Below are 26665 nucleotides of genomic sequence, written 5' to 3'. Positions count from 1 at the left end.
TCGTTCTGCTGTAAATTACTACTTTTTTCAATTGCTTCATTAATCCTTTTGGAAATAACTACGAAGACAGTACACTTATGTAGAATTGCCCCGAAGAATACATTCTGTATGTCTTGCTGCAGAACTACGTAGCATCAGCCCCATCTGTAAGAGAACAAAAGTAATTCACAAAGGAATATCGTCCTCCTTTCTTGCTGTCCACTTATTTTTCCATGCATTGAAGCAGAAACAGGCAGCATGTACCTTATTTGTGCAATGGATGTCAATTTCTTCCCTGCAGAATGTCATCTGATCTTACGCTTAACGTTTGTTCGCTAGAGACAGCCATCAAACTCTCAGATCATTTGATGACTAAACGGCGACGTATTGTGCAACTTCATGTGAACATACAATTTATATGGGCTCCAGTTGCAATAAATTAACCGACGCCGGTTCTGTAAATCTTTGTTTGGCTCACATCATTGGTAGAGGTAGACAGGCAGCTTTTATTGCGGATTTTGCAAAGCCTGGATATATCATTATTGTAGCTGTGGAATCCTGTACTAATAGTATATTAATTCTTGAGCACCGTTAAATTGAACTTTTTTCACATCCTGGCATATAAAGTGTATGAATCCATATTCCAAGCTCTTTTTCCAATTACTAGCATCTTCATTCTCCCATTCTTCTCTCGGAATCACGGTTTTCAGATCTTGGAGCACCAAATCTGGGAGATGGAAGATATTTTGGTATAAAAAACTTTGTTCCAGGTCATCCTCTGCATAGTAGATTCGTTCTTTTCGAACAGCCTTAACCGCATCAGGAGATTGGCATCTTGATTGCAGTCGAGATACTTTCTTTTGGATGCGCTTGATTTGCGATATTGCAATGAGCTGAACGCCGCTAAATTCCTCAAACAAGTCCTCTGGGACGTATTTACCGGTTGGGCTCCGGTATATCTGGTCGAGAGCAATGCTGTTGAATGTTTGACTTGGGAAATTTAGTGTCAGACAACCTTCCTCTTGATCTTCTTCCATATAGACTTCTGTCATTAAAAGCTCCTCCAAATCGAGACACCGTTGTGCTACATAGCTGATTGCACGAGATTTGAGCCCTGCTTCCATAATTTCCAAGCATGATAGCGGATGCCGGTACTTAGAACGTCCGGAGTACTCACGACAGTCTATAGAATTTGCCCGGATCAACGAAAGTACTTCGAGTTTGCGCAGACAATCAAGTATCAAATCGATGTGCAGGGTATAAAGTAGACTGTTCACATCGAGTGAGAGTTCCGTCAAGCATTTGAAGTGTTGCAGCAACCGGAAAGTCACATCCAGTGGCTCCCAAGCGACGACCACTGCGCTCGTAGTTGTCTCTGGATTTAACAGTGGTGCGAGAGATCTAAAGGATAACGAGTCAAGCGTGATATCATCGTAGCGCCGTCCAAGTGCTATCAGGTCTGGTATGATACTGTCGAGGCGCAGTTGAGGTAGCTGTGTCGACCAGTGATACCAAACACGTCGAAGATTGGTTGATCTTGCAAGAAGAGTAAAGGTTGCATCCGCTATTTTGTGTTGTAAATTTGGTTCATCCACACCAAGCCTAATTTCTGCCTGCAGATTCTCGATATTATTGAATAATCGAGGTATGTGATCTTCTATCCAGGCGAAATCGCATATACAGCCCTCCAGATCTAGGCTCTGCATTTTCTCAAACTCGAAATCGTTTGCAGCTGCCATCCCTGAAGCGGATGCAGGCAGGAAAATGACATCACTTAAGGATAGGCTTTTCAAATGCGCTGCTACGCGATGCAGCGATGCTAGCCAATCGAGTGTAAGGTGCAGTTGTCCATCTGTCCCACCATCTTCAGGCAGTTGATCATACATTTTCGTGCATTGCAGGTTTAATTGCTCCAGACAAGGCATGCCAGTGAGAACTTTGAATATTCGATCATTTGAGCAAAGATGGTCTGATATCGGCGGTTCAAGCTGCAGACGCGTCAACTGTGATCCCATGGTGTGGAAGAACATTGTAAACATCTTGATGTTTGAGAATGTAGGTGCTGCAGTCAAATTTTTCCAATCTTTCAGCTTGTCGGTGTAGGCCAAATGACGCCACGCATCGCTAGACATGCATAGCTCTCGTAGGTTCGGCAGCAGCGATGTAAGCATCTCCAATTCTGTTTGCGAAAGCCCGGGTGCCATATCCAGAGTGCGCACCAGCTTGCCGTGAACTGAAGACTGCTCGATAGACCAAATAAACCGTTTGAACTGTCGCCGGCTATGGATTTTTACAGCCTCATAGAGCTTGCGACGCGAGGCAGCGTGCCAATGTCGGCACACTAACATGCAAACCACGAGACTCTCTTTTGGTACCCACGCAACGATGCTGCTGAGAACTTCTGCAGGTAATCTCTCCATTCCTAAAATAATTTTGTAGATCTGCGTTGCAATGCACGGTAGATCGCAGATCTAAGGAGTCAGATACGGATACCAGTAACAATAAGTGCTACAGAGCAACAGGGAGTAGTAAAATCAATTGAACTGTCAATAGAAGATATTCTTGTTAAAGTGCCGAAACACAAGTGCCTTTCATGCAACTGCACACGCGATGATTTAAACGCAGCCACAAGTCAGTCAGTCGAACGCAACAATCATGAGAAAGGATGCAAACAAATCCTTTTAGAAAACGCAATCATAAATGGCACATGCACCATACGAAAGCATAGCATGCAATTGCGATGGACAAAATATTCATTACTATATCCGTATAAATGCTTTATTCATTCCATTCTCATATTTTTGATATGGGCATAGCTTGACTGAATATTTATTCTTGTCTTCGATCATTTGAAACGTTCGATTTTCATACATATATGAAATGAATACTGCATATCCTTTACTGACTATAGAATGGTGGATGTGACTTGAGCCATATTAGGAGAACAGAGTACAGAAGGGATGCTCAATCCATAATGGTAATATCTAATATCCTAACAGTACCATTATCCTTTACTTCGAGGCTGCACTCCATGCAGAGATGTATGCACTCAAAAACATGACGTAGAATTCGGCCTGCAGCGGGAACCCCATTTCTCATTTCAAACGAAAAAGTTAGGATCATTGTATGAAAATCACTGCCTTCCGTTCAGTTTGATAAAGACATAGCAACGTAAAGCACATGCTTTTGCCAGCGTACAATCAATTTAGCAAGTGAAACAAGATTTCTTCTTCTACTCCGAAATATGATTGTTATCACATTCATCGTAAAACATCGTTTTCCGCTATGTTTTCTACCAATGCAGGTGGTGAAGGCGATGTATACGGATAAATGTCTGGTGAACTGCTTGGAAGTAAGTCACCAACACCGGCATGCTTGACTGGCTTTTGAATGTCGTTGCTCAGCAGAGTTCGAAGATCTCGGCGCGCATCACCACCATTTTCTGCTACCATTTCTTCAACCATATATTCTGCTCGATAATATGCAAGTTCTTGAATCACATTCACGGAATCATCCAGCATGATCTGACAGGAAAACCGGGTGAGTAAGCTTGAACAAACCACCGGAACAATTATGCACTTTTCTATCTTACCTTCAGTGCCGCAAATGCATCAACTATGAATAATTTAAACGATTCACTGTCAGATGCTGGCACTTCGATTTTCATGATCCTTTCCATCACAAGGATTCCTTCCACTGGCATCTCCATTCTTCAAACATGAATACATTGTCCTACATGCGTGCCAAAAATTGAATTCGATAATAGGATACATGCAAACTTAGAATGATTTACCTCTGGCGTTCACAAAAAATACACGCAGTCTTTTTGCGATGCTTACTTCTCCATAATAATATTTAGAGAAGACCCGTTGAAACATGCAACGGGAACCAAAGGCGCCTTTCACATGGTCAAATACGTGTCTGGATTTATCGCAGTTCTTGAATGGACCGGAGGTTTTCAACAACAACATTTCGATATCGTCATATCTAATAGTGGCATCGACTTTATAGCTGTGTTGTTCGTGGCTTGCTCGCATGGAAGTCAAGATAACCTCGCCTGGCCAGAAGGTTAGATCATTCTTCTTGGAGATTGCCTCCAAGCAAGGCCACAGTAATCGATGGTCATATGTAGTTTCAGAGCGGCAGATGCCATTCTCGTCTGGAAAAATATGCTGAGCACTTTTCAGACAATTAGTCTTCAATTCTAATTCAAGATTGAGTTTGTCACCTACAATTGTAGAAATATTGTCATAAAAAATGGTCGTGTTCTCGGTTCCTGCAACAGATCTATCCTTATAGCCGCCTCGACTGTCTTGTCCAGATCCTATGATGCTCATATTCTTTAATATGCTGAAGATGTTCCAAATTGCGCACGTACATTGCATTTGCTTGCTTCGAGGAAATTGCGAACGTATTTCGTTTCCCGATCTACAAATACTGCTGGTCTTGGAGACACATATTATCATGCGGTTCTTTGGGTATTCTGGGATCGCATTTGATCGAAAACCCGCACTGTATGATGTGCATATTTTCGAGGCTAAAGCAAGTATGATATGAAGTGAGTGGTAATGAAACCTTAATGATTTACCTTAACTCGTGCGGAATCTCGGTCTTCAGCATTTTCAACCAGGCCAACCACAAGTCATCGTCATGTTCGATGGCCGAAGTTGAAGCTGATGGCGATGATAATAGTATGAAATCAGTGTCATCTTCTCCACCGAGCTCCTACGTTTATATGAGATAAATAAAGATCGTCTGGGAGTAAAACCTTTCTTGTATACATTGTCTTCTATGATTTCCTTCTGATGTCACACGTTAGGAAGGAGCTACGTCACCGTCTTGCTAACTTCATATACACCTCATGTTCCTCGTTGTTATTGTCATTTAATTTCTAGCCGAAGACTACTTAGATGCGTCAGAAGAACAATTGAATGGAGATTGCTTACATCGGGGACGCAGGTGATGAAAATTCATTCGAGCAGTCTTCTATTGCAGCCTTTTTGCTCGCTATCTTCTCGTGCTCCTAGTATAATTGTAAATGGAATAACTCCATAGTATGTATCTCGATACTATACCAAGTCTATATGTCTTTTCATGGGATTCTTTTGCTCCAAACTGTGATTATGGATGATTTCGACATTGTTTGCCTCAACATTTCCGAGAATGCCAAAGTTGATTACACTCGATTGGTCTTTTCCTTACATTCAGCCAAGTAAATAGAAGCTAAAGTTGGAAACCACGTATTCAAAAGATCTTACCTCATCCATTTCCTGTTGCTCCATACTTCGAACGTGGTTTTTCACATAATCTGGTGTACTTTTAGCATCGAGAATATTGGAAAGGCATCTTCGGTATGCTGATTTCAAGGTTTTGTTCCTGGTTGGTATGCTTTTGTGACTTGAGAAGAACTCCAAAGTTCCATTCATCAGCTGGATTGTCGCAAAAGAAAGGAAGGTATTGGTCGGTCGCCTCAACTGGGAGACGATAGTCGCGTAAATTTTTCATTTTGGTGGGTTTCAAGCGAAAGAAACGTTTGAGAAGACTGCATGAATTGCGGTCCGGCGATGCGTCGGCTTGTGAATTATCGTGGGTAAGTGAAATATGATGAAGACGTGTATCAAAATGGCAAAGGCTCGTGTCTAGTAAGAGATATAGAGTTAAAAATAACGACTCTGAAGAAAACGAGGCCTAAGTTGAGATGAATACGAGATATATGTATTTCAGTATCTTTTCATTTGGACGAAATTCCACTATTTATCAACGATTACTCAACGATCACTCACATGGCCTGGACCTCGCGATGTTGCACTATTTACAATGAGTAGCTGATATATATTCAACAATAGTGACATCGGTTTGGCAGAGGCGGTCTTCGAAGGCGCCGAACCGCCCAGCTTTGAAAACGTATTGTACTCGTTTCTGAATAGAAAATGGATTGGCATTTTAATAGCGTCAGAGTAAGTCCAGTAAGTAACCTTGCTCTGATTAATTCCTTTTCCCTCCCTCACAATACGTTTTTGATAGAATCGTCCTCGCCATCTTCATCCGCTCTGTCCTCTGTCTTCCGGCATCCGTCCTGCTTCGTCCTCTCACTCCGCTGTCTACCCCATCCGACGCTCCTTCGAATCATGTGAGTACGCGATGACTGACAGAATGTTAGGATGTAACTAACCATAGATATTGAAAAGTATCATAAAAAAATCACGGATTGCCCAGCGACGTCTCCACCCCGGATGCAAACTTCCCTTCGGGAAGGTATAAAGTCGCTATAGATATCAGAGACATTACGATTTTGGCTCTTCCATTTGGATAGCCGCAACTAATAAGGAAAACAGAGCGTCATCAGCTGTCCAAGTGCATCGGCTTAGCAGCAGCTATCCTTGTTTCCCTATCCTCCATGAACCAACTTGGAGGTGGCATTGCCATCTTGACGAACCCTATTCTCTATGCTGTGGGACTTTGGAAGGCGTAGAGATGGAGTCGGTGCAATCTTCGCAACTTGGAGGCTATCCCAATATCTTGACAATAGCAGTCTCCTTTGGACATGTGGTTGCAAGGTTGAGACTGTCCTGCTGAACAAGAACGAGGCATTTTCGACTTCATGTAAGATTTATTGATACCTTTGATATACACTAACAATCTTTAGGTCTTCTTCGGGCCGGAAGTGACCTCTTGTTTCATCGTTCTCCGGATATTCCGAGACTCCTTAGCTTGCCGATCAATAGACACCAAGATCAATAAACATAAGGTACATGATGCAATTAAAAACCAGCTTATGTTAGGACCTTCCTAATTTTTGGCATCAGAATGAAATACAGAAGACAACGTACGCAAGAAAGGCCTTGATCTTAAATAATTATATTTATCAGCCTGTATAAATCTAGGAGCTCAGAGGAGAGGAGAACACAACAACTTAACGCTTCTTCCATCATCAACACTTTCAGCTTGGGCAATTGATGGTGCCGATGATTTGTGACAATCTTAGTCGAGACTGCCAAGGGCAGATATACTACGCAGACGAAGGTAACAGGGAACTCGGAAAACTGACCATTTGTAATGGTGAATCCTCAGAATTGTAAATAGCAAATTCAAGTGGTTTACAAACAGAAGCTGATGAAAAAACGCATCTTCCCAAATCAAATTGCCGTCTGTCTATCAGAAACAGCGTACGATGTCGATTTTCTCGCCTTGTTTGGAAGCAATCTCGGAAGACGGCTGCTTAACGTTCATACTAGACCAAATTGTTTCGAACTCACCGATCAAGTCAATACCCATACATACAAAGCAGATATTGGGAATTTCATTGCTTGAAATATCTGATCCTTACAACAAGAGCGATAACGTACTTGGTAAGCGTTTTATCATGTAAAGAGCGGTTTTGGTTCCTGTCGCATCTTCGAAAGAGATATCTCGAAGCTCTACTATGGAGAACTAGACGTCGCAAAAGGAAGAAGGAAGCTGCATGTATTCTTCGTGCATACTTGAGTTAGGTTATCCATCAAAACTTCTACTGTAATTAACATAGACGAATTCAATTGAATGAAACAGTATTTACAAGTATAACTAAACGATGTATACACGCATATTTCGCTTCGCTTCGAGGACGCCACAAAAGAACGGATACAATTCGCATTTTACTGATACAAATATCGCTGATCCTTACTGATTTGGATCTGTAAATCGACGCGATTCTCCGTGTTTAGGTACGGATTCGATTGAAGGATGAACTAGACTAACCTCGAGAATACAGCATCGAGCAGGTGACCTCAGAAGCAACGCATTAAGCTTGCATAATGTTGTGACCAATTATAACGAACTCCGTATGCCATACATCTGCTCCATCAGCAAATTTAGAATGACCTCTATCTCACTTGTAGCTAGTTGAGTGTTACAGCAATGCCATTATCTACTCAGCGCTATACCTTCAAGGGATAATGTATTAGGGACATCGCAGACATATGATGATTTCGTCTTTGTTACATGCGAATTTCCCACATATTGACGTCGATCGTACGTTTTGGATACATCAACAGTGTGCCCCACTATACTTGCAGCTTCTAGACAGCTATGAGAAATGCTCCATGTATGCTTCTTTAGACATGTGCTTAAATGATAGTTGCGGAAATATAGGAAAATGATTTAAAATAGACAAACAGTTATGGTTTATTAGTTCCGTAAGAACCTATTAAGATTTAACGGAATGAAATGTTCCAGATCGCTTTTCAAGAATATTATACATCAATGCAATGCTATCAGCTGTCAGAGTATGACTCGCTTCCAGGACATAGGAATGGAGTCATCAATGACTCCGTGGATAAAACAGATCTCTTTGCCATTTTTAATACTTTGGCTCTATTTCTTCCATGAATATCCCCGGTAAGCTCCTGCTGCACTGTAGTCTTCGATCTCGTTTACAAACTTCTTGTCTTTTGTTCAGCTGACGTAGTAGCCTCTGTTCTGACCCTGGTGCTTTTGCTTATCGTCTTTTGCTCATTATTTATCTTCTGCTTCTTATAATTTATGGCCTGTACTGCGAGATCAAAGCGTGCCATGTTATATTTCTAATGGTTTGGGTAAAATCAGGCCAAATGTATCGCTTCACGCGAACGGCAGTCTCACTCAAATAGGCAGCCTTCGGGCGTAAGTCCTACCCTTTGCTTCTACCCCCGCCACGGATAAAACGTGAGTATCTTTTGTAGCAATACTGCATTACAATGCATTCACCCTTCGTCATCATCACAGTGAATTCCAGAAACACTTTTGGGTGCAAGTACATTAATGATTTTTTACTTGATACCCACACCGTACAAAAAGGTTTCTTTTCGACATTCTTCCCATTTCCTTCATCTTTCCTTGCCGTTTTATAATTGTATAACTTGTGTTCGAAATATTTATTGTCTCTGTAATTATTAACTTTGAATCTTTTTTAACATTAAGATGATGATAAAGTAAGTTCTATTTACATAGTCTTTATGCAAGCATATTTACATGTCACCGGGTAACTTTGGTTTCTTGTTAGGGAGGCCTTGAGGATTCGAGGGACGCTTGTTGCCGCCACCATGCAGTCAATCTAGATCATCTTGTACCATATCAGCGTCTTCGTCTTGATCCATAGGTTCTTCAACTTGATATTCGGCTTCGCTCTCATGGTTGCGGATGACTTCGATCGAGTCGCCTGAAACATCCACCTTTGCGGTTTCACCGTTGCGGACACCTCCATCAAGGATTAGTCTTGCCAGGGGATTCAATACACGCTGCTGGATAACGCGGTTGAGTGGTCTTGCACCAAAGATAGGTTCATAGCCATATTGACCAAGCCATTCCTTTGCAGCTTGCGAAACATCCAACTTGATGCGGCGATCATACAGACGTTCTTGAACTTCTTCGAGGCGGACGTCCACAATATCAGTGATATTGGTCTGGCTGAGCCGTTCGAAAATAACCAGTTCATCAATGCGGTTCGTGAATTCTGGACTAAAGTGTTGACGGACAATTTGCAAGATTTGCTCCTTGAGAACTACCGAGTCAGAAGAGGCCACGGTTTGATCAGCCAGCAAGTGAGCACCCAAGTTGGAGGTCATGACAATGATAGCGTTGCGGAAGTCAATCTTGCGGCCCTTGGAGTCGTGAATAAAGCCTTCGTCGAGTACTTGCAACAGCACGTTAGCGACGTCCTTGTGAGCCTTTTCCAATTCATCGAGGAGCACAACCGAGTACGGCTTGCGACGCACTGCTTCAAAGAGACCACCTTCTTCGTGGCCGACGTAGCCAGGTGGCGCACCGATAAGCTTGGCCACGCTGTGTTGTTCCATAAGCTCGCTCATATCAATACGAATGAGAGCCTTTTCGTCGTTGAAGAGGAATTCTGCTAACGTCTTGCAGAGCAAAGTCTTGCCAACACCGGTTGGACCCAAGAAGAGAAAGCTAGCCAGAGGACGGTTGGGATTTTGCAAACCAGCCTTTGTAAGTCGGATAGCGTTGCTGACAGTTCGGATGGCATGGTCCTGACCGACAACCTTGCGCCGCAGTTCGGTTTCCATGTTGAGAAGTTTCTCGCGTTCAGTCTTGGCCAAATTTTGCACAGGGATACCAGTCCAACGAGATACAACCTCCATGATTTGCTCAGGGCGGACCACTTCCAAAAGAAGTTGCTGTTGAGGGGACATTTGGTCACTTGCAGCGAGTTCAGCCATGCGTTGTTGCTTGGCAGCCGTCAACTGTGCAATGCGAGCTTCCACATCGGGTATAGCGTAGTATTCAAGATCTGCAGCAGTCTGACGGTCGTAACGGTTTCGAGCTTCTGTAAGTTTGCGCTTGAGTTCTTCCAGTTTCTGCTTGAGATCACGGATTTCGTCAAGGCGGCCCTTCTCCATATCGTACTTGAGTCTGATCGGCTTCAGTTCTTCTTGCAATCTTGCCATTTCTTCGCGCACACGATCTAGGCGTTCGTTAGATTCCTTGTTGTTCTTCTCCTTGCTCAGAGCCATTGCTTCGATTTCTAGTTGGAAGAGTTTGCGTTCTAGAACATCAATTTCCTCAGGCTTCGAGTCAAGTTGAACACGGGTGTTGGCAGCTGCCTCGTCAACCAAGTCGATTGCCTTGTCTGGTAAGAAACGAGTAGTAATGTATCGGTCAGACAGCTGAGCAGCAGTAACCAAAGCAGAATCAGTAATCTTGACACCGTGGTATGTTTCGTAGCGTTCTTTGAGACCACGCAAAATAGAGATAGTAGCTTGCACAGATGGTTCTCCAACATCGACCTTTTGGAATCGACGTTCAAAGGCGGGATCCTTTTCGATTTGGCGATATTCCGTCAGAGTGGTTGCACCAATGCATCGAAGTTCACCGCGAGCCAGCATGGGCTTGAGCAAGTTGGCTGCATCCATGGATCCTTCACCTTTGCCTGCACCGAGTACAGTGTGGATTTCGTCGATGAAAAGGATAATGCCTTCTTCAGATTCTTTGACTTCCTTGAGAACAGCCTTGAGACGTTCTTCGAATTCACCACGGTATTTGGCACCTGCTACCAACGCGCCCATATCCAGTGCAAATAATTTGCACTGCAAAGTCTGGGGCACGTCGCGTTCCACGATACGCCTTGCTAACCCTTCGACGATCGCAGTTTTGCCTACACCCGGCTCACCGATCAATACAGGATTATTCTTGGTTCGTCTTGCAAGTACGCGGATAACACGGCGGATCTCGTCATCACGTCCAATAACGGGGTCCAATTTTCCTTCTTGCGCCATCTTGGTCATATCGATTGCATACTTGCTGAGTGCTTCGTATACTTCTTCGGCGTTTTTGCTGTCCACACGGCGGTTGCCACGGATCTGAGATACAGCGTTCTCCAATGCTTTCTTCGTTACACCTCCCTCCTTCAATGGCTGGAAAGTTGTGCTATCGTCTGCAAGTGCGAGAATCAAGTGATCGATGGAAATGTATGTATCCTTTTGGTTCTTCATGTGCGTTTGTGCCTGACGCAACAGCTTGGCGAGCTGTGGCCCGAGACTGACTTCGACTGGCGGGGGATCCTGAGTTGGTAGATGGACCATTTGTTTTTTGTAACCACGCTCGACGGCTGATGGTTCGCCTCCAGCTTTCTCAATGGCGTTTTTGAAAAGCGATGCACCGTCGGATTCATCGAACATTGCGCACGCGACATGAGGAACAGCGAGTTGAATGTGACCGAACTCTCGAGCAAGACTCTGAGCTATGCCCAAAGTCTTCTCGACTTTGTCTGTAAACTGCATACCGTTCATGGTAACAATATTAAAGGGTAAAGTAAAAGTACGAAGTTCGCGACGACCGCACAGACGGTGGGCAATTTATATCATGCATCAGGGCGCGTTTGAGAAGCTGCCGGAATCAACGAGAAACTCCCGGAAGCTCCGATCAAAGTTGACATAACTCTTTTTTATATGAAGACAAGCGTGATTCGCTGTCGCTTCGCTCGAGGATAAAATATTGATCGCTTTTTCTGAGCGCAGCGAGGAAAAGGAGGATAACGTCCCAAACTGTTTGTATGAGATAGAGAACATTTTGTTCTACTTTCTTGCAGTCTATAAGTGTGAGGAATGAAGATGAGATACAGTATATATAATATTTGAAATATCGTAAAATCAACGAAGACTTCGTGGAAAACTACATTGCTGGTAGTATTGGTGGGGAAGTCGGTGGAGGAGTGGATGGTGGGTATCGGTAAGAAGATCTTAATATCGGAAGGAGAGGCGACACCAGACAGCGCAACCTATAACTGTCCATGTTGTGAAAAAAAAAACGGGTGATGGTAAGTAAAGGGTCATACGGCGCATAGTTTGCCCTTGGGCTTTGTTGGTTGTCATAGCGAAGGCTGGTCGTATGGGGAATTGCCGGCGAGACATAATAAACGGAAATGGGTCAGTTTCAAACGTTCTAAAATCAATATGTAGAATCTGAACTACGTATGTCACCTGCGAAGTTCAGCGGTCAAAGTATATATCATCATCAATTAATTCGGTATTAATCGGGAAATGTAGTGTCCGGTAATGGACATTCTTTGACCCCAGGTAGCTCTCCAGGGAAAGTAGTACTTTCGATATTTTTTAATATTTTATACTTTGGCATCCAAAAAACGTGTAAAATTAATCTTAGTTCGTTTTTGTGAGTACCTTTGGAGATATGGACTTTGGAAGATGGCTAGTTTGCGGGGTTTCATGGTGTGTCCATTACTGGACAGTAAAGGAACCCCAAGTTGGGGACCTTTTTCTTGTCCACTCTGCATGAAACTTCCAGAAAGTATAGATGGAGATGTAAATTTAGTTTAATTGTCATAGAAAATGGTGGTTAAGAAGTAAAATGTTCGTCGATATGCTCTGAGCAGAACACCATGTCGGAACCACAAATGCATCTCAAGGATGATCTCTTGCGGCATCCTTGCTCAGTGCAAGTTCGTTTTAGGTGGTGTCCCTTGATGGTTTTACCTAACGAAATGCGTCTATGCACCTTACGTGCGCAACTGGATCGTGTTTGGATAGATTCATCTATTTCTACAACGGTGCTTTGCAATGCGTGCGCTGTTGAAGCAAAGTCTGTCTTAATCTCCATCTGAACGCGTTATGAAGCCTCTTTAACCATCGAGTGCGAATAACATATATGCAGAGAATGCATTAGCTTCTGGTATAGCCAAGAAGAAAGCCAAGCATCGTACTTCCCATCGATAGGATTTCATAACATCGTGAAAAGATGTCAGATTATCCCTGCGATTGTTCGCGGTGTCCACAGCGCCTTTAAATGGATTAAGGACAATGATATTTCTTATATCTGCAATAGGCCACATAAATTTGTTCTCTTCGTATCCATCGAATACCTGCAGGCGCCTCATAGTGCTATATCCTACGTCAGGCAAATATCGTGTGATCTCCCTGTTGCTAAGTGTAGTAACACCACAGTTGCTTATGACCGCTTTGGGTTGTCTATCCCGTAATGCTGTTACAAATATTTCATCCACGGTGGATTTGAAACAAACATATTTGCCAAAACTGGGACCAAGTTCTTGCAGAATGTCAGCCTCAGGCATGCCTCGGGGCCAGTAACTTCGTTTCTTGACTTGCATGGTTGAATGCATGCCAAACGTTTCCAATTCTCGGATCATAGCCGGCGAACCTAACCATAAATCAGCTATGACAGTTCTACCCGAGTAAAACCACGGCTTCCTGAGCCTGCAGACTGTGGCAATAGTTTTCATATTGAACCTATCGTCAAATTTTTGTTGGATGACGTCGCTAGATACATCAACGCGTATGATGCAAGATGTTACAGCATCCGCAACAGTCTTGTACTCCTGGCCAACAGGGTGCGGCTTACGATTGACTATATTTACTTTATCTCCACTGATCATAGCCATTCTCTCACCAAGTATGTGGGATACGGGATCCATAATTCAATTATCAAGTCGCTTGAAACGACGCTAAATTCGAACCTTCCAAACATCTCGGCTGGTGCGAATCGATGGTGCCAGGAAGCTGAGGATGTACGTATTAAATTTAGCAATTAGTAGTGCTTATTTAGTGACCAATTCTTATTTTACAGGCTATCTCTACAAGAACATCGTAGCGAAAGCTGAAGCAAAGGACAATATCCATACTGGCCTAAGCGGATACAAGTGATAATGAATGCAACCTTTTAATAGCGGATATTTTGTACGGAATGTAAGTTATGCCTGCTGTTGATGTACCTCTCAAGTTGCTGTCATACAACCTATTCAAAACGCTCCTAAATTAGTCAAGATATCTGATTTCATTAAATTGGGTCCCCAGATGAAGCTCATGATTGGAAAGCTTCTGGAAGCAGGTGTCCGTGATCCCATCGTTTGTGGCATCCTGATCGAAGGTAAGAATTATACATTCTATATCGATAATAATACAAACCGTGATTTCTAGGGTTCGCCTGTTCAACATATATTATGGATCTGAGATATGAGGCAATTTACCGGATGATCAGGTTGGCCACATTTAAGCTGATCGGAAGTGGTCTCAACTTGATGCCGCTGCCAAGCATGGTCCGCCGACTAGTCCAGCTCCGTGTAAGTGGACCAATTATATCAGTGCTGGAAAATCTTCTGCATTTATTTATGTGTTCAACGTCAGGAAATTGCACGTACCACGGCTATAGCCGCTGAAGAATGTGAGCTCGCGAAAGCAAGAGGCGGAACACCATCCAGTGGAGTGCTTACAAACTGGCCTCGAGCTTCTTGAAGCAAATTTAAGAAACTAAAAGAAATAAGGAGTTGAAGTACTTGGCAGGGAGGTGGAACAGTAAAATACTGCGGGACTTTTGAGTAGGCGCTTAATGGAATAAAAAGCAAAGAATTAAGTCTAACGGTAGATGATTGTGATGAGAGAGTACCACCTCCATCATTATTGAACACTGATCAATCCATAAATGCGACAGGAGTGCGGCGACAGACACGTGACTGACCATCCGTCATACAAGCACACAATGGCCGCACCTACATCATAGAACTGTTATCTCTCTCCCTTCTCTCTTATACTATCTCTTTTGTATTGTAGTATAGTATCCCCAACCCACTTGTATATCTCATCCAATATAGCAGGTGAGACATTAGTCGGTATTACAAAGAAACAAAAAATGGCAACCATGCACTAAAATAAATAGTAGCTGCCTTTCTTTCTGATTTTTGTCGATTGCGATATCGTGCTCGAGAGACGTTGAGCAGAGTCGAGGAGACAGACACAGACGAACGCGTCGAACCGATCACACGAGAAATCCTTCCAATCATCATCTGCAGAACCAACGGGTAGGAGACAGCTTGGCCTATTACCGTCGTCACCTATCAGAAAAGATAGAGCAGAGAGAGAATAGGCAAGAACTAGAATAGAATAGCTAACAGGAAGAGGGAAATCAGAATAATAATCTATTAAAGAGTAATGCATGGCACTAATACCCCACGTATCCGTGTGATTGTCTGCTTTCCTCCTCATATTGGACGAACTCTGGCCGAGGCCCAGTGCATACACACTAGCCCAGTCACTTTATTTTACATGCAAGTGCTGCCGTTTTTGTTATCTGACATCGACCGTCTCATATCAGCATAAGAAAAGAGAAAAAACTGCAGCACAGACCAATTGAGCAAGGAATTCAAACATGTATAGAGCGAAAGAGGTGTGCTTTCGGGTAAAATAAACCCCTTGTTGCAAAGATGATAACTGGGTAGACCCAAACTAAGGGGTGAATCGAGTAAATTGAGAGTCTGCCGCCGTGAGCGACAACTACATTGTTTCTATTTCTAATCGTTGAACAGAACATGGGTGCACATACAAAACTATCGATGCATTTGTATGATGGCCAAGGATTAAATATACCAGGAAACGAAGCATTCTTCAGGGAGGCTATGCGCCTCAATCATTGACAGCATGGCAAATGCCTCACCATGATCTCTTTGTAAAGAAGAAAGGAGAAAAGTATGCTTAGTTCTTAAGTGGCAAGACTGTCCAGTTGAACGACTTACCACAGGTACAAAATGCATACCACTGCAGTGCGCGACTGAGTAGTTGTCTCTTGTATTACCTTGAAACGCAAGCCAGTTTCGAGAGTATCAATAAAGCAAAGAAAACAACACCAATGAATAGTTGTTTCGCATTAATATTGTGAGCTATTGTCTTGAAATACTGTATTTATGTTACTATGGCTGCTTGTGCTCCATGGCAGTGGTAGATATGAATATAAGTCAATAGTTGTGACGAAAGTGCCATCACGGCACTATACGTACCGGAGCTGCTGTCTGTAGACAGTATATACAAAAGTTTGTCACAAATTGGCAGGCGTACGAAAGTGCTTCAGAGTATGATATTGCAATTGTAAACTGCCTCTGGATAAGCGAGCGAAAATGCGTCCCTTAATGGCTTGATGTTCTGAGGCATGTCTGGGTTGGTGCCGTTGACTTCCTTTCCCATCACGAGCTGGCATGTGCTGTACCAAAATGCTTGGGAATAGATATATGTGGGTATGTCTTCGTTTGCACGGGCAATTACGTATGTATTTACCAATATCTGCGCTCGGACCACAACCTCTCGTACGAATGTGCAAAGTTGACTGATCCTTTCTTGCAGGGTGTCGTGATATTCTTGGCGAACTATTGCATCAATGGCAACCCGCCGTGTAAATTTCTCTTGTTTCATGCTAAGGACTTGCTTCATCTTGTCTTTGAGTGACATAGGATCAGGCGCCGTTCTGGCCACTTCCTCCGCAAGAGCTGCAGATTGAACTCGAGGTTGCCACAGTCCGTGGGTTCTGGTTCGTCCTATCTCTCTCCAATCTTCCTTTCTTTTTTGCACGCTTTTCCTCCGGATCTTCAGGCTCGTTCCGCCGTTTACGTTTAGATTCTACGAATGCCAGACATGAATTTACGTACGTATCAAATTTTATGATAATCTATACCTTTCTTCTCATACAGAGGACAGAGCTTATTCCTTGGTTTTATGTCCTGTGCCGCTACAATCTCTGCATACTATTGCACGGTACATATCCCATGAGTCTGCGGATTAAAACTGGACCGGGATCCTGTGTCGTACCTGTATCTTTCTGCTCCTCTTTGATGAGCTTTTTAGCCCAGACATATACCAATCCTTTTCACTTGTAGGCCAATAGCTTGTAAAATATAACAGTAGAAAATCTACAGTGCTGATACAATCATGTAAAAAGAGATCCGAAGAACAAGGTGAAAGAAAATGAACAGTGGTAAATTTTGGGGACTAAGTTTTGTTGAAACATCCAATATGACACTATGTTTCATAGCAGATTACGCAAGCTCTTACGTTTTTAGGGATCGGAAGAAATGATTGTAGTCTATGGGTAGTCTCTACATTTGTTTACCTTGTATGGGAGCTTTGAAGGATAACTTTGCTCTGTTGATGAGCTTATTATGTGTATATGACTAAAGATTATGCAAGAATTGAGAGCACCATAGTCTTCTGTCCTAGCCATCGTTTTCTGGAAGTACTAGATGATTATAGTAGTTCATTATCTAATTGCTTCCATTGGAAATGTCCGGAATAGTATGGAAGTTCATATAGCTTTCTGTGAGTGTCTTAATTTACCACTCGGATTCCAAGAACTGAGGAATTATCCACGAGCACATTGTCCCAACGGCTTATCCGCATGTCAAGCCCACACTGGTCTCTGTGCCAAGTGTCAACCTTATTTTACATACACTAGCCTTCGTGGTTACAACTTCTATTATTTATTATTCATTTTTCTCTTATACTGTCTTGCTGCGAGTTCTTGAAATAAAAGAATAGTGCCGTTCAATCCACGTTGATAGTGAAACCAACGATGTATCCAGGAATCACTAACGAGGAGGCGGCGCAACCAGTTCCTAAAAGAGGGTTGTCATCCTTGTGTCGAGACGGTCCTTGTACAGTACGATTGTTAAACGACAACCAATCGAAAGTTTTTATACTTGAAGTTGGAAAAAAGTATAAGGAACTTAGAGACCATTGGAGATATTGTGCAATCTACTCGGCCATCGTAAGTGTTGTACGCGCAGAAAGTTTAAAGATATAAATGATCACGTACCTTCCTCCCTCCAGGTTCTACCTGCAAATCCCGGGATAATATTAAAATTATCCACTACGGATCCCCGGCGTAGGAAGACATCCTACAGTTCGACGTCCCAGGAGCTGCGGCTGCGCATAGCACTAGTGTTTTAACGGTGAGACTGAAGCGATCTACGCTGCAGCGGTTAGCAGAGCCGCCGACAGAATATTTCAAGAGCTTTCCACCGAAGCGGTCAGGGAGCCACTCCATCCTTAAATATTGCACGGATAACATCGCTGAAGAAGTACATGGGCGGCCGAGCTCGCAGATTTTAGAAGAGCTTGGCCACCTTGCAACAATTCCAACGGCGTCGACAGTTAATAAGGGTTTCCGCCAAACATGTTCCTAAGTGGAAGACAGGAAGCAGGGAGGAAGGGCGGGAACAAGCATTGATGGCAGGCACACCACGGCGCAGCCCTTCGACGATAAAGAAGCAAGAGCCGCCAGGAGAAATTGTTATTGACTTTGCATCAAGCCAGCTGATGTTCCAAACATGGGAACGGCAACATGAGCAACGCAAACTATAACTCTTACTAGCGCAAAGATATTTTTTTCACCCGCAAATAATTTGGGGGAAATCAATAGTACTATGCTTGATATGGCAACCAAAAGGAAACTGCAGATGACCAAAAATCTGAGGAAAGCAATGCCGGTTCAGATATCCAGCATTTTATTATGTTCATGTTTCGACATGCCTAATAGTAAGCACCCGAGCGGGCATATCGACCTTGCTTCGCGTGGCTGTCATCGATTTTGGAAGGTCCGAATTTGGGTTGCGGTAACTGGTATCGTTTTAGCTCGAGAACACCTCGGCCGTTAGGTATCAGTCTATGCAAATCTTGGCGCGAAGGGACAGACTGGTATGTTACCTGTATGCAGAAACCATTACAATCTGTAAGACTATATCCTATCTATCAATACAATTCCGTAAACTCACAGTGTTGTTCATCTTTGTAAATTTCTGTAAAAGTTCTGTGACAGACTCCTCCTCTTTCAAAGCTCGCTGTGCGACATTTGATTTCCGAAGATGTGGTTTAGAGAAACTTGATTGCTGTATGGAACGTAGATCGGCTTTACAGTCTTGCAAAAATCCCACAGCTTCGCCCAATTTCCTATCAATTGTAAGTATAAGTCTCCCATCGGGAATGCACAATCGTGGTCCTTACTGGTTATCGTTGGCATCTAGAGCTAAGTATTTCTTGCCCATCGCCTATTTCTTAAAGAGATCAATCATTGCTCTTCGGATTGAGTATGATCAAGGTACCTTGTAGAAATGGGATCCATCATACAAATATTTCTTTAGATCAGCTGCTACTTCCTGCGTCCCAGTGATAGAAGATATGAGGCCATGTGCAACTTCATACTGGTCTGCGACACCGATAAAGAGTTTAGCTGCTAATGATTTTGAGACCTGCCCTGAAAGCAGCGCCTTGTTGATCGCAATAGCCTGGGCATCAGCCAACGCCATTCTAATTGATGGTAAGTATATCATAAGCAAGCATCCTTCTCATATTTAGCTTCCAGGCTTACTTTGACAGAGCTGCCGGCAGCTCCTTCATTGTTTCAACAGGTCGATGGTCTGGCGGTGACTTCCACTTTGGTATTACATTGTATGCTACGTAATCAAATACTCCCGCTGCAGTGTTTAACAGGTCGGCGGCCTGCAGAGCAATGATTTGTTCCATGTTAAAACTAACATACAGGTTTAAGTAACCATTTCCCGTACTTGCCTTGTTGTAATTTACTGATACTTTACTGTCATCGCTCTGTATCATCTTTAATATATCCTGACTTTGCATGCAGCATCCATAGGCGAACGTCATTAGCACAAAGAGCAGCTCGTAGTAAATGCTGGAACAAACTATCCGCGGTGCGTTGCTGCCGGTATGTATGATATGATCGCTCAAGGTGGACCGCCAAGAAGTTTCTAATATTTTCAGTGATCAGAATTGGTCTCTGCGTATACAATGGATCTGCTTGATTGTACCGATATCCTTGTCGTTTTTGAATGATAGCTCGCCCTCTTCTAAGCAGTTTATAATGCTCACTAAATACGGCAAGTAGTCTTCTATAGCCTGAGTGCAAGTTCTTTCAGCAACCTGGATTATGGCTCTTTACAAGCTTTCGCTTACGTTCATTATGTAGCGGTAATCCCGCGATTCCTGTCCTTGCTTTTTATGCTCTTTCAGGACGGTTCGAACACGGCCGCGCTGCGCTGTAGCGTCTGAAATCTCGGACGAGTACTTGCCGACATCCTGAATGTAGTCGACAAAAGATACTGGGCCGGTTGTCGGTAATGAGAATGTGTAACTCATTCTTGGCACCGAAAGAAACGGCTATTGTTGGCTCCTGCAAAGGGCGCACTTCAGCAGCTGCGGGGCGGAGAGCAAACGTCTTGCACACATAGCTACGCAAATGCCCAACGTCAGGACGATCGGCATAAGGTAATCACACAGATTGATGCAGAGAATAAATACATTCTTGGACTAATGCCACTGCAAAGCGGTCCCTCATGCTCGGGCAAAACCGTAAGCAGTGTTGTTTGGGGTGATAATCACGACGGCAACTAAAAAGATAAAACACAAAGTAGACTGTTACTCGGATACTCCAGCGTTTATTGCCCAATTCGCTTGTTATCTATCAAGACGACTTTTTCAAGGTTGGTTTAGATTTTCGGCATAAACTTGGCTACTGGGAGAAATTCTTATTGCTTGAAATTTTATTAGCCTGACGCCCAAATCCCTATCGATCCAAAAACACAGTTCGCCAACTGGGATTGCCCGGACGCGCTGGATTTTGCGAAACTCAAAGATACTGTGAACTTTGTACGTGAGAATGGTTCTTTACCGCCAGAGTTTCAGTCAAACGAGATAAACAACACACACGATGGATCGGGACTACTTGCTGAAGATACATTCCAGCAACTGCTCGCAATGGTATCAAAGTGGGACCAAAGAGACTCTACATTTTTGATTGTGGATGGATTTATGCTGTATTGGGATGAGACTGTATATCAGGACCTGGAGTGCAGGGTATTCATAACAGCGTCCTACGATGTCCTAAAAACGCGTCGAGAGGCTCGTCAAGGCTACGCAACAAAAGAAGGTAAAGTCGTTTGCATTCGATCACAATATTAGAATCCTAAATATTGGACTGCTTAGGTTATTGGCAAGATCCACCTGGATACTTTGACGCAATTGTGTGGCCCGAATATGTGAAGTGGAACAAGCATTTGCTCGATAACGATGAGAGTATTCACAACGTTGTAGAAAATGTGCTTGTGCTAGACACAACAAAAACGTCTATAGAAGAAACCGCGAACCGCACAATCCAGAAACTGCTGGATACATTCTAAATCTTAACAACAGCAACAACCTACTTTAGATGCATATGTGAAAGGAGTATTTTAATACAGATCTACAATGTGCGATTTTGAATTGTGTCTCTCGGGTGTGTTCATGCATTTTATGAATTTCAGGGCCGAAGCAATTTTCTGGGATACGAAAGGCCACGTTCCTTCCACGATCTTTGCTGCTGCTCATTTTTGTCGAGATTACAAACCAAACTGGAGCGCACAACGAGTAGAGAAGAATGTATGCTTACACGTGAAACATTACACATCATCGGCGCTGTTCTTACATGACCAAGCTTTGCAGAGCGACCCGAGATTCCGAAAGTACAATCAGCTGATCGAGAAGAACCTCAATTCGTTTGATGCTGTAAACGAATGGGCTGATATCATTTCGTTTCTCGGTCGGCTGCTAAAGGTAAAAAAAAGAAAACGGTGCTCAAATGGAAGATTAATATGTACGCCCTGCAGAGTTTCCAAGCGTACCCTCAATTTCCTGTCATACCTCGAAAATATACTGTGTCAAAACGCCTTGCTCAGTGCCTCAATCCTGGCTTTCCAGCAGGAGTTCATCAAAAGACGTTGGATGTATACGCATATATTTTGGAAACCATTGGGGTATGTCATTTACTACGCTGTCATTAATTGGCGACACGAGGCTGAGACAATATCCTGGGCAAACAGCCTGATCAATTAGCGGAGGACTTGGCACTGTGGTCAATGGGTTTATTTCCATTTGTCCAGCATGCTGCCATGCACGTTAAGGTAATTTGCTTTTGGAGAAGAGCATGTATATGATATCTGATTTCGCTAACTATAACCTGTAGCCGCAATTATTATCCATTTTTGAAAAGTTCTACCTTCCTTTGAAAAACCGATTAAGGCCAGCAATGCGAGGTTTTGTGATAGCTTTATTACCTGCTTTGGATGAGGAAGGAAGTGAATTCTTCGACAAGGTAAGGGATGCATAATGATGAAAATCGAGAGTACGAAAGCTAGAACAGCATTGCGTTTAGGTGGTGGATTTGATGGATCAATTGGGAGAAACAGTGGATCTACCTTTCTTTTATTCGTGCATATGGCATATCATGATCAGTAATCCTGGACTTCGATCTCCTGCCTTGAATTATTTACTGCGAAGATTACCGAAAATGACTGGGAAAGAAGGTAAAAAGACATTAGGATATTCTAATCTAAGTCGGTTCTAACGGTAAAATGTATAGACGTAGCAGTCGTATTAGGTACTTCAGAGAGTATCAGTCTAATGGTCCGTGCGTTTGCCGCGACGCTTGCGGATACACAGCTTCTTGTACAACGCAGCATGCTTGAATTACTGGTGCAAAATTTTGTGTTGAGATACCGGTAGGTTCAGTGCTCATCACATTGAGAAAGCGTATTTTTAACCGGTTGCTCGTAGTACTATACCCCACGACGATCTCGTTGTGCTGATGAGATCAGCGCTAGCAATCGTTCTTCGAAAGGATATGTCACTGAACCGTAGACTCTACGCCTGGCTCCTCGGTGACGACAGCTCATCGCAAAAACAGCTTGCATATTTCAACTCTTACTCAGAAAAAGCAGCAACGCAGGCTATTAGAGGCCTTTTCTTCGCCTCCACAGACACCAATCAGCAACAGCAGCAGCATCTAGACCGAGAAGCGATGATAGCGGATGCACAAAAGCCTTACAAGATCCTAATTTCCCTCCTGGATAAATGGGAAATAGGACAGACAATTGTCCAGAATGTTTTCATCGATTCACTGCAAAGCATCCAGACACTCGTCCATCGCGGGTCATACAAAATAGAGGTATTTCGAAACAGTATGTTTTTCCTGTTAGAGAAATAATCTGATGGATGCATATACAGATCTTGCAAACAGCAAACATGTGGATGGAGATGGTTGAACCTTACATGATATGGGCGAAATTATTTAGTATAATCGATAAAAGCTTGCCGAGCAAAAGCAGCGATAGCACCATATCAACAAAGAAATCTTCGCCGGAAGAAGATCTGGATAATTTGCGCCTTGTCCAGTTCACGCTTGAATCGTTCAAGTTCACAGACCAAGAAATCAGACAAATGCATCTTCCTCTTGTCTTGGCAGCGCTGTCACAGAAATTAGAGGAATCTCTGAAATATCCAGCATTCATCCACATTTTGCCACAAATCGAATGTTGCGTACAACTTGCGCACACGATCTACAAGATGATACCCGAAAATATGTTTGAAGATCGACCAGTATCGAAACCGGAAAACGCAAACACTAAATCACTGAAGCAGTTCCACAGGGGTATGGATGTTCTCGGATATGCTAGGGATTACTATGGAATATTGTCGCCTCAGGTACGAATCGGCAACAATAATGGCGCTACTGAACAGAACGGAACGGATGCCAATATACAACGAAGTGGAGAAGACGATGGCGACCTCTCAACGTCGATTTCTCACAAAGACGCAAAGACATCCACTATCATCACGAGACCAATGTATGGTCCTGTCCGAGGACCTGCTCTGGTTAAAGAAGTGGCGAATTACTTGACCGAATTTATAATTGCTCTAGTAAGCAGCTACATCATCCCTACCAACGAAATGAATACCGGTGTCGACGTGGGAGTTGAAGGCAAAAGATTGCGCAACATCGACAGTCAATTGGAAAAGGTGTTCCACGGCGCATGTTCAGCGTTAACGCTCATATCGAAACACGCAGACGAATCCTTCCAGTGGAATGGTGACAATGAGCATTTACTATCGAATACGCTCTTGGCTTGCTGCCAGCATGGCCCAGATTTCGGCATTGTTGATACAAGCCTGTCCACTTTAACACAGCTGACCAAACGATCGTCATTCCTTGGAGATTCTGTGCTCAAAAACAGAAGAGACCTCAAGAGTATAATGGACAGATTATGGAGCTTCCTCTCGCCCAACCTCCCACTTTTACATATACGAACAGTAGAACTCATCTGGCTCTTGACCAGTTCTTCCTTGCCTCTCCAAATTGCAACCATTGTATCAGCGTATCTAGTAGTTCCAGATGATGAACAGCGTTCTACCAACTACGGAAAATTCGGTCTAGTCTGGGAGCACTCTGAAGATGTAGTGGAAGCTGCGACGATATTTGCTCGTCCGTTATTCTTGATCCTGGATACTTTGCGCGAGGGTGCCTCGCCTTTGGACCGCCGGTTAGGTGAAACGTGGTTGCGATATCATATCAAAAACTATGCACGGATACTGGAGCCATTCGTTCTTTCTATGCTTAACAACAATATCATTCGAAGGGCGGCAGAGAAGCGAATATCCTTTGAACACCAAACAGCGAGCGGCCAAGAAACAGAAATTGTGATTCCGTTTTACGTATACTTGCGGCCTTTTGACATGGCTGAAGTCGATTACATGTTTGCAAATTTGGTATCTCTCAGCGAGTATGGCACAACCACGTTCTTAAAGGCATGCAAGAACCATCGTATCGGAAACGTTGGAGCAATGCCGCATTGCATAGAGGCATCCCTGGGTATCACGGCGCAAGGTATATGGGTGTCTATCGATTCTTGCAAAAACATTGTCAACTAAAAGTTTGTACTAGATAGTCAATCTCTATCCTTTTTGGAAGTCCTAGTGCGTACTGCCTTGAGGTAAGTGCGCATTCAAAAAGATCAATTTCGACGGACTATGTTTTAACTGTCTGGCTAGATTTCTGGAAAGCGAGCCAAATGATAAATATAGACATATGATGGAAAATTCGATAAGGAGCATTCAGCTGCGGGCAGCGGAATTGCTTTATCAAGTAGTTTCAAAACTGGACCATGTTGACATGCACATCACGCGACTTGTTCAACAAAGCGTGTTACAAAAGCTTCTTTTCTGCGTGAACACGGGAAACCTCGGTTTACAGCAAAAGCTTCTGCATGTGGTCCATGCAACGATGGCTATCACCGCGGCGGCCACCCTGCACCATCACAGGGGTACTCCGGAAAAATATCGGCGGCATGGGTCCATGGACAGTACCACAGGCGATGCCTTGAACCAATACTCGATGGACTCGGTATCCCGAGTACCGTCGTCAGGTGTGGGAGCCCAACAATCTGTAGAGGCTGTTGAGCTTGCCCGTGATACCACTGCGCTTTTTGTAAAATGCGTTTCGGATGCTCTTACGTTACCAAGCAACCGACCTGTACTCCAGCACTGGATAGATTTTACACTTGCCTCTCTTCCCAACCTGCGCGGAGGGTTCCGGCAAATGATCGTACCTATTCTAATGGCAGTTTGTGAACAGGTAACACTGTGTCACACTGCAGTTAGGCTTTTAATGCATGGCGAATCAACTATGCTCTTGCTGTCCACGGCGCCAGAGTACCACCACCATCGGCACGTTTCCGAGGAAAAAATACCCAATATTGAGAGCGAGCATCGTGGACCCTACTTGCAGGAACACAACGCAGTCGTCGGTGGCCCGGAACAAGACATTGTTGTATTCTTGTACGGTCTAGAACGAATAGCATCCTTTTGCCTGACAGAAAGAGGACTTGATGACGAGTGGTATCCTGACAGCAAATCACAAGACTATTTACTTCTCACACCAAAGCTTGACAGTAACTCGACTCTCCACGGATTCTCCCAACTAGTACATTCAGCAGAGTCTGTGCGGCCAGGAGAAATCAAGGTAATTCCGAGCTTGTTGCAGCTTATGCCTGCCGTTAGTTAATACAAATATTAGCCGCGGGATGCTGTGCTTTATCAATTGCCTGTAATACTGCATATCCTCTTGGATGTCTGGCGCGTTTTTAGTCAGCCAGAATGGGATTCCAAAACAGCAGATGCTATTGGACGTGCAAAACGAGATGCAATTCTGCAGAGTTTTGCATTTGCAGCAGACCATGTCAAGGCGAGGTTGGAGAGTATATTTGAGAGGTTTTACAAGTATTGCACCTTCGATTTTATGGAAGGATTCACAGAGGTATTCTTTATGGAGAATCCCTTGGCTTTGGAGTATGAGGTAAGCTGCGTAATTCTTCGCCCATCTTTAGGATTCACATAACTCAAAAAGTCTTGCCCTTCAAGACATCGGAGGAACAATATGACCTCTCTGTACTCCAGGTCCTAGCAGCGACGCCAACAAGCAGTCCCCATCACATTCTTTCGACGCTGTTAGATGGTATTCGTCAGAGAACGCCAGGCATGCCTGTTCATAGACGACGACATATTTTACGCACAGGCAAACTGTTTGTGTTCTTTTTGTAATCTCG

General features: G+C 43.5%; 12 protein-coding genes across 12 annotated transcripts; 5 read left to right on the top strand and 7 right to left on the bottom strand.

The window, feature by feature from the left end:
* Positions 1 to 542: 542 nt before the first annotated feature.
* Positions 543 to 2399, bottom strand: VTP01DRAFT_8126 (uncharacterized protein; the record flags this gene model as incomplete). Its single annotated transcript, XM_069387213.1, has 1 exon — positions 543 to 2399. One exon carries the CDS (start codon positions 2397 to 2399, stop codon positions 543 to 545), a length of 1857 nt encoding a protein of 618 aa, XP_069241004.1.
* An 840-nt stretch (positions 2400 to 3239) lies between these two features.
* VTP01DRAFT_8125 (uncharacterized protein) lies at positions 3240 to 4316 on the bottom strand (the record flags this gene model as incomplete). The annotated part of the gene is made up of 3 exons (XM_069387212.1): positions 3240 to 3503; positions 3572 to 3594; positions 3773 to 4316. 3 exons carry the CDS (start codon positions 4314 to 4316, stop codon positions 3240 to 3242), a joined length of 831 nt encoding a protein of 276 aa, XP_069241003.1.
* A 547-nt stretch (positions 4317 to 4863) lies between these two features.
* Positions 4864 to 5405, bottom strand: VTP01DRAFT_8124 (uncharacterized protein; the record flags this gene model as incomplete). The annotated part of the gene is made up of 5 exons (XM_069387211.1): positions 4864 to 4870; positions 4926 to 5002; positions 5055 to 5094; positions 5160 to 5176; positions 5238 to 5405. 5 exons carry the CDS (start codon positions 5403 to 5405, stop codon positions 4864 to 4866), a joined length of 309 nt encoding a protein of 102 aa, XP_069241002.1.
* A 120-nt stretch (positions 5406 to 5525) lies between these two features.
* VTP01DRAFT_8123 (uncharacterized protein) lies at positions 5526 to 6451 on the top strand (the record flags this gene model as incomplete). The annotated part of the gene is made up of 5 exons (XM_069387210.1): positions 5526 to 5569; positions 5826 to 5936; positions 6004 to 6109; positions 6157 to 6234; positions 6293 to 6451. 5 exons carry the CDS (start codon positions 5526 to 5528, stop codon positions 6449 to 6451), a joined length of 498 nt encoding a protein of 165 aa, XP_069241001.1.
* A 484-nt stretch (positions 6452 to 6935) lies between these two features.
* On the top strand, positions 6936 to 7202 carry VTP01DRAFT_8122 (uncharacterized protein; the record flags this gene model as incomplete). Its single annotated transcript, XM_069387209.1, has 2 exons — positions 6936 to 7002; positions 7063 to 7202. The coding sequence occupies 2 exons, from the start codon at positions 6936 to 6938 to the stop codon at positions 7200 to 7202; spliced, it is 207 nt and encodes a 68-aa protein (XP_069241000.1).
* A 1842-nt stretch (positions 7203 to 9044) lies between these two features.
* On the bottom strand, positions 9045 to 11741 carry VTP01DRAFT_8121 (uncharacterized protein; the record flags this gene model as incomplete). The annotated part of the gene is made up of 1 exon (XM_069387208.1): positions 9045 to 11741. One exon carries the CDS (start codon positions 11739 to 11741, stop codon positions 9045 to 9047), a length of 2697 nt encoding a protein of 898 aa, XP_069240999.1.
* A 1346-nt stretch (positions 11742 to 13087) lies between these two features.
* On the bottom strand, positions 13088 to 13864 carry VTP01DRAFT_8120 (uncharacterized protein; the record flags this gene model as incomplete). Its single annotated transcript, XM_069387207.1, has 1 exon — positions 13088 to 13864. One exon carries the CDS (start codon positions 13862 to 13864, stop codon positions 13088 to 13090), a length of 777 nt encoding a protein of 258 aa, XP_069240998.1.
* A 412-nt stretch (positions 13865 to 14276) lies between these two features.
* Positions 14277 to 14733, top strand: VTP01DRAFT_8119 (uncharacterized protein; the record flags this gene model as incomplete). Its single annotated transcript, XM_069387205.1, has 3 exons — positions 14277 to 14349; positions 14400 to 14542; positions 14632 to 14733. The coding sequence occupies 3 exons, from the start codon at positions 14277 to 14279 to the stop codon at positions 14731 to 14733; spliced, it is 318 nt and encodes a 105-aa protein (XP_069240997.1).
* Positions 14734 to 16316: 1583 nt separating this feature from the next.
* VTP01DRAFT_8118 (uncharacterized protein) lies at positions 16317 to 16694 on the bottom strand (the record flags this gene model as incomplete). The annotated part of the gene is made up of 1 exon (XM_069387204.1): positions 16317 to 16694. The coding sequence occupies one exon, from the start codon at positions 16692 to 16694 to the stop codon at positions 16317 to 16319; it is 378 nt and encodes a 125-aa protein (XP_069240996.1).
* A 2076-nt stretch (positions 16695 to 18770) lies between these two features.
* On the bottom strand, positions 18771 to 20390 carry VTP01DRAFT_8117 (uncharacterized protein; the record flags this gene model as incomplete). The annotated part of the gene is made up of 8 exons (XM_069387203.1): positions 18771 to 18944; positions 19013 to 19187; positions 19242 to 19285; positions 19340 to 19544; positions 19606 to 19736; positions 19806 to 20002; positions 20063 to 20150; positions 20208 to 20390. The coding sequence occupies 8 exons, from the start codon at positions 20388 to 20390 to the stop codon at positions 18771 to 18773; spliced, it is 1197 nt and encodes a 398-aa protein (XP_069240995.1).
* Positions 20391 to 20490: 100 nt separating this feature from the next.
* Positions 20491 to 21430, top strand: VTP01DRAFT_8116 (uncharacterized protein; the record flags this gene model as incomplete). The annotated part of the gene is made up of 5 exons (XM_069387202.1): positions 20491 to 20519; positions 20579 to 20603; positions 20666 to 20734; positions 20802 to 21180; positions 21237 to 21430. The coding sequence occupies 5 exons, from the start codon at positions 20491 to 20493 to the stop codon at positions 21428 to 21430; spliced, it is 696 nt and encodes a 231-aa protein (XP_069240994.1).
* A 67-nt stretch (positions 21431 to 21497) lies between these two features.
* Positions 21498 to 26660, top strand: VTP01DRAFT_8115 (uncharacterized protein; the record flags this gene model as incomplete). The annotated part of the gene is made up of 13 exons (XM_069387201.1): positions 21498 to 21842; positions 21896 to 22042; positions 22109 to 22189; positions 22252 to 22380; positions 22441 to 22591; positions 22648 to 22786; positions 22842 to 23232; positions 23292 to 24948; positions 25006 to 25054; positions 25113 to 25649; positions 25722 to 26082; positions 26137 to 26415; positions 26517 to 26660. The coding sequence occupies 13 exons, from the start codon at positions 21498 to 21500 to the stop codon at positions 26658 to 26660; spliced, it is 4410 nt and encodes a 1469-aa protein (XP_069240993.1).
* Positions 26661 to 26665: the final 5 nt, after the last annotated feature.

Source organism: Rhizomucor pusillus (assembly GCF_041956525.1).
Source record: "Rhizomucor pusillus strain CBS 183.67 unplaced genomic scaffold VTP01scaffold_5, whole genome shotgun sequence".
Lineage (NCBI taxonomy): Eukaryota > Fungi > Mucoromycota > Mucoromycetes > Mucorales > Lichtheimiaceae > Rhizomucor > Rhizomucor pusillus.
Note: the sequence above shows the minus strand (reverse complement) of the source record. Positions and strands in the feature narration are given on the sequence as shown.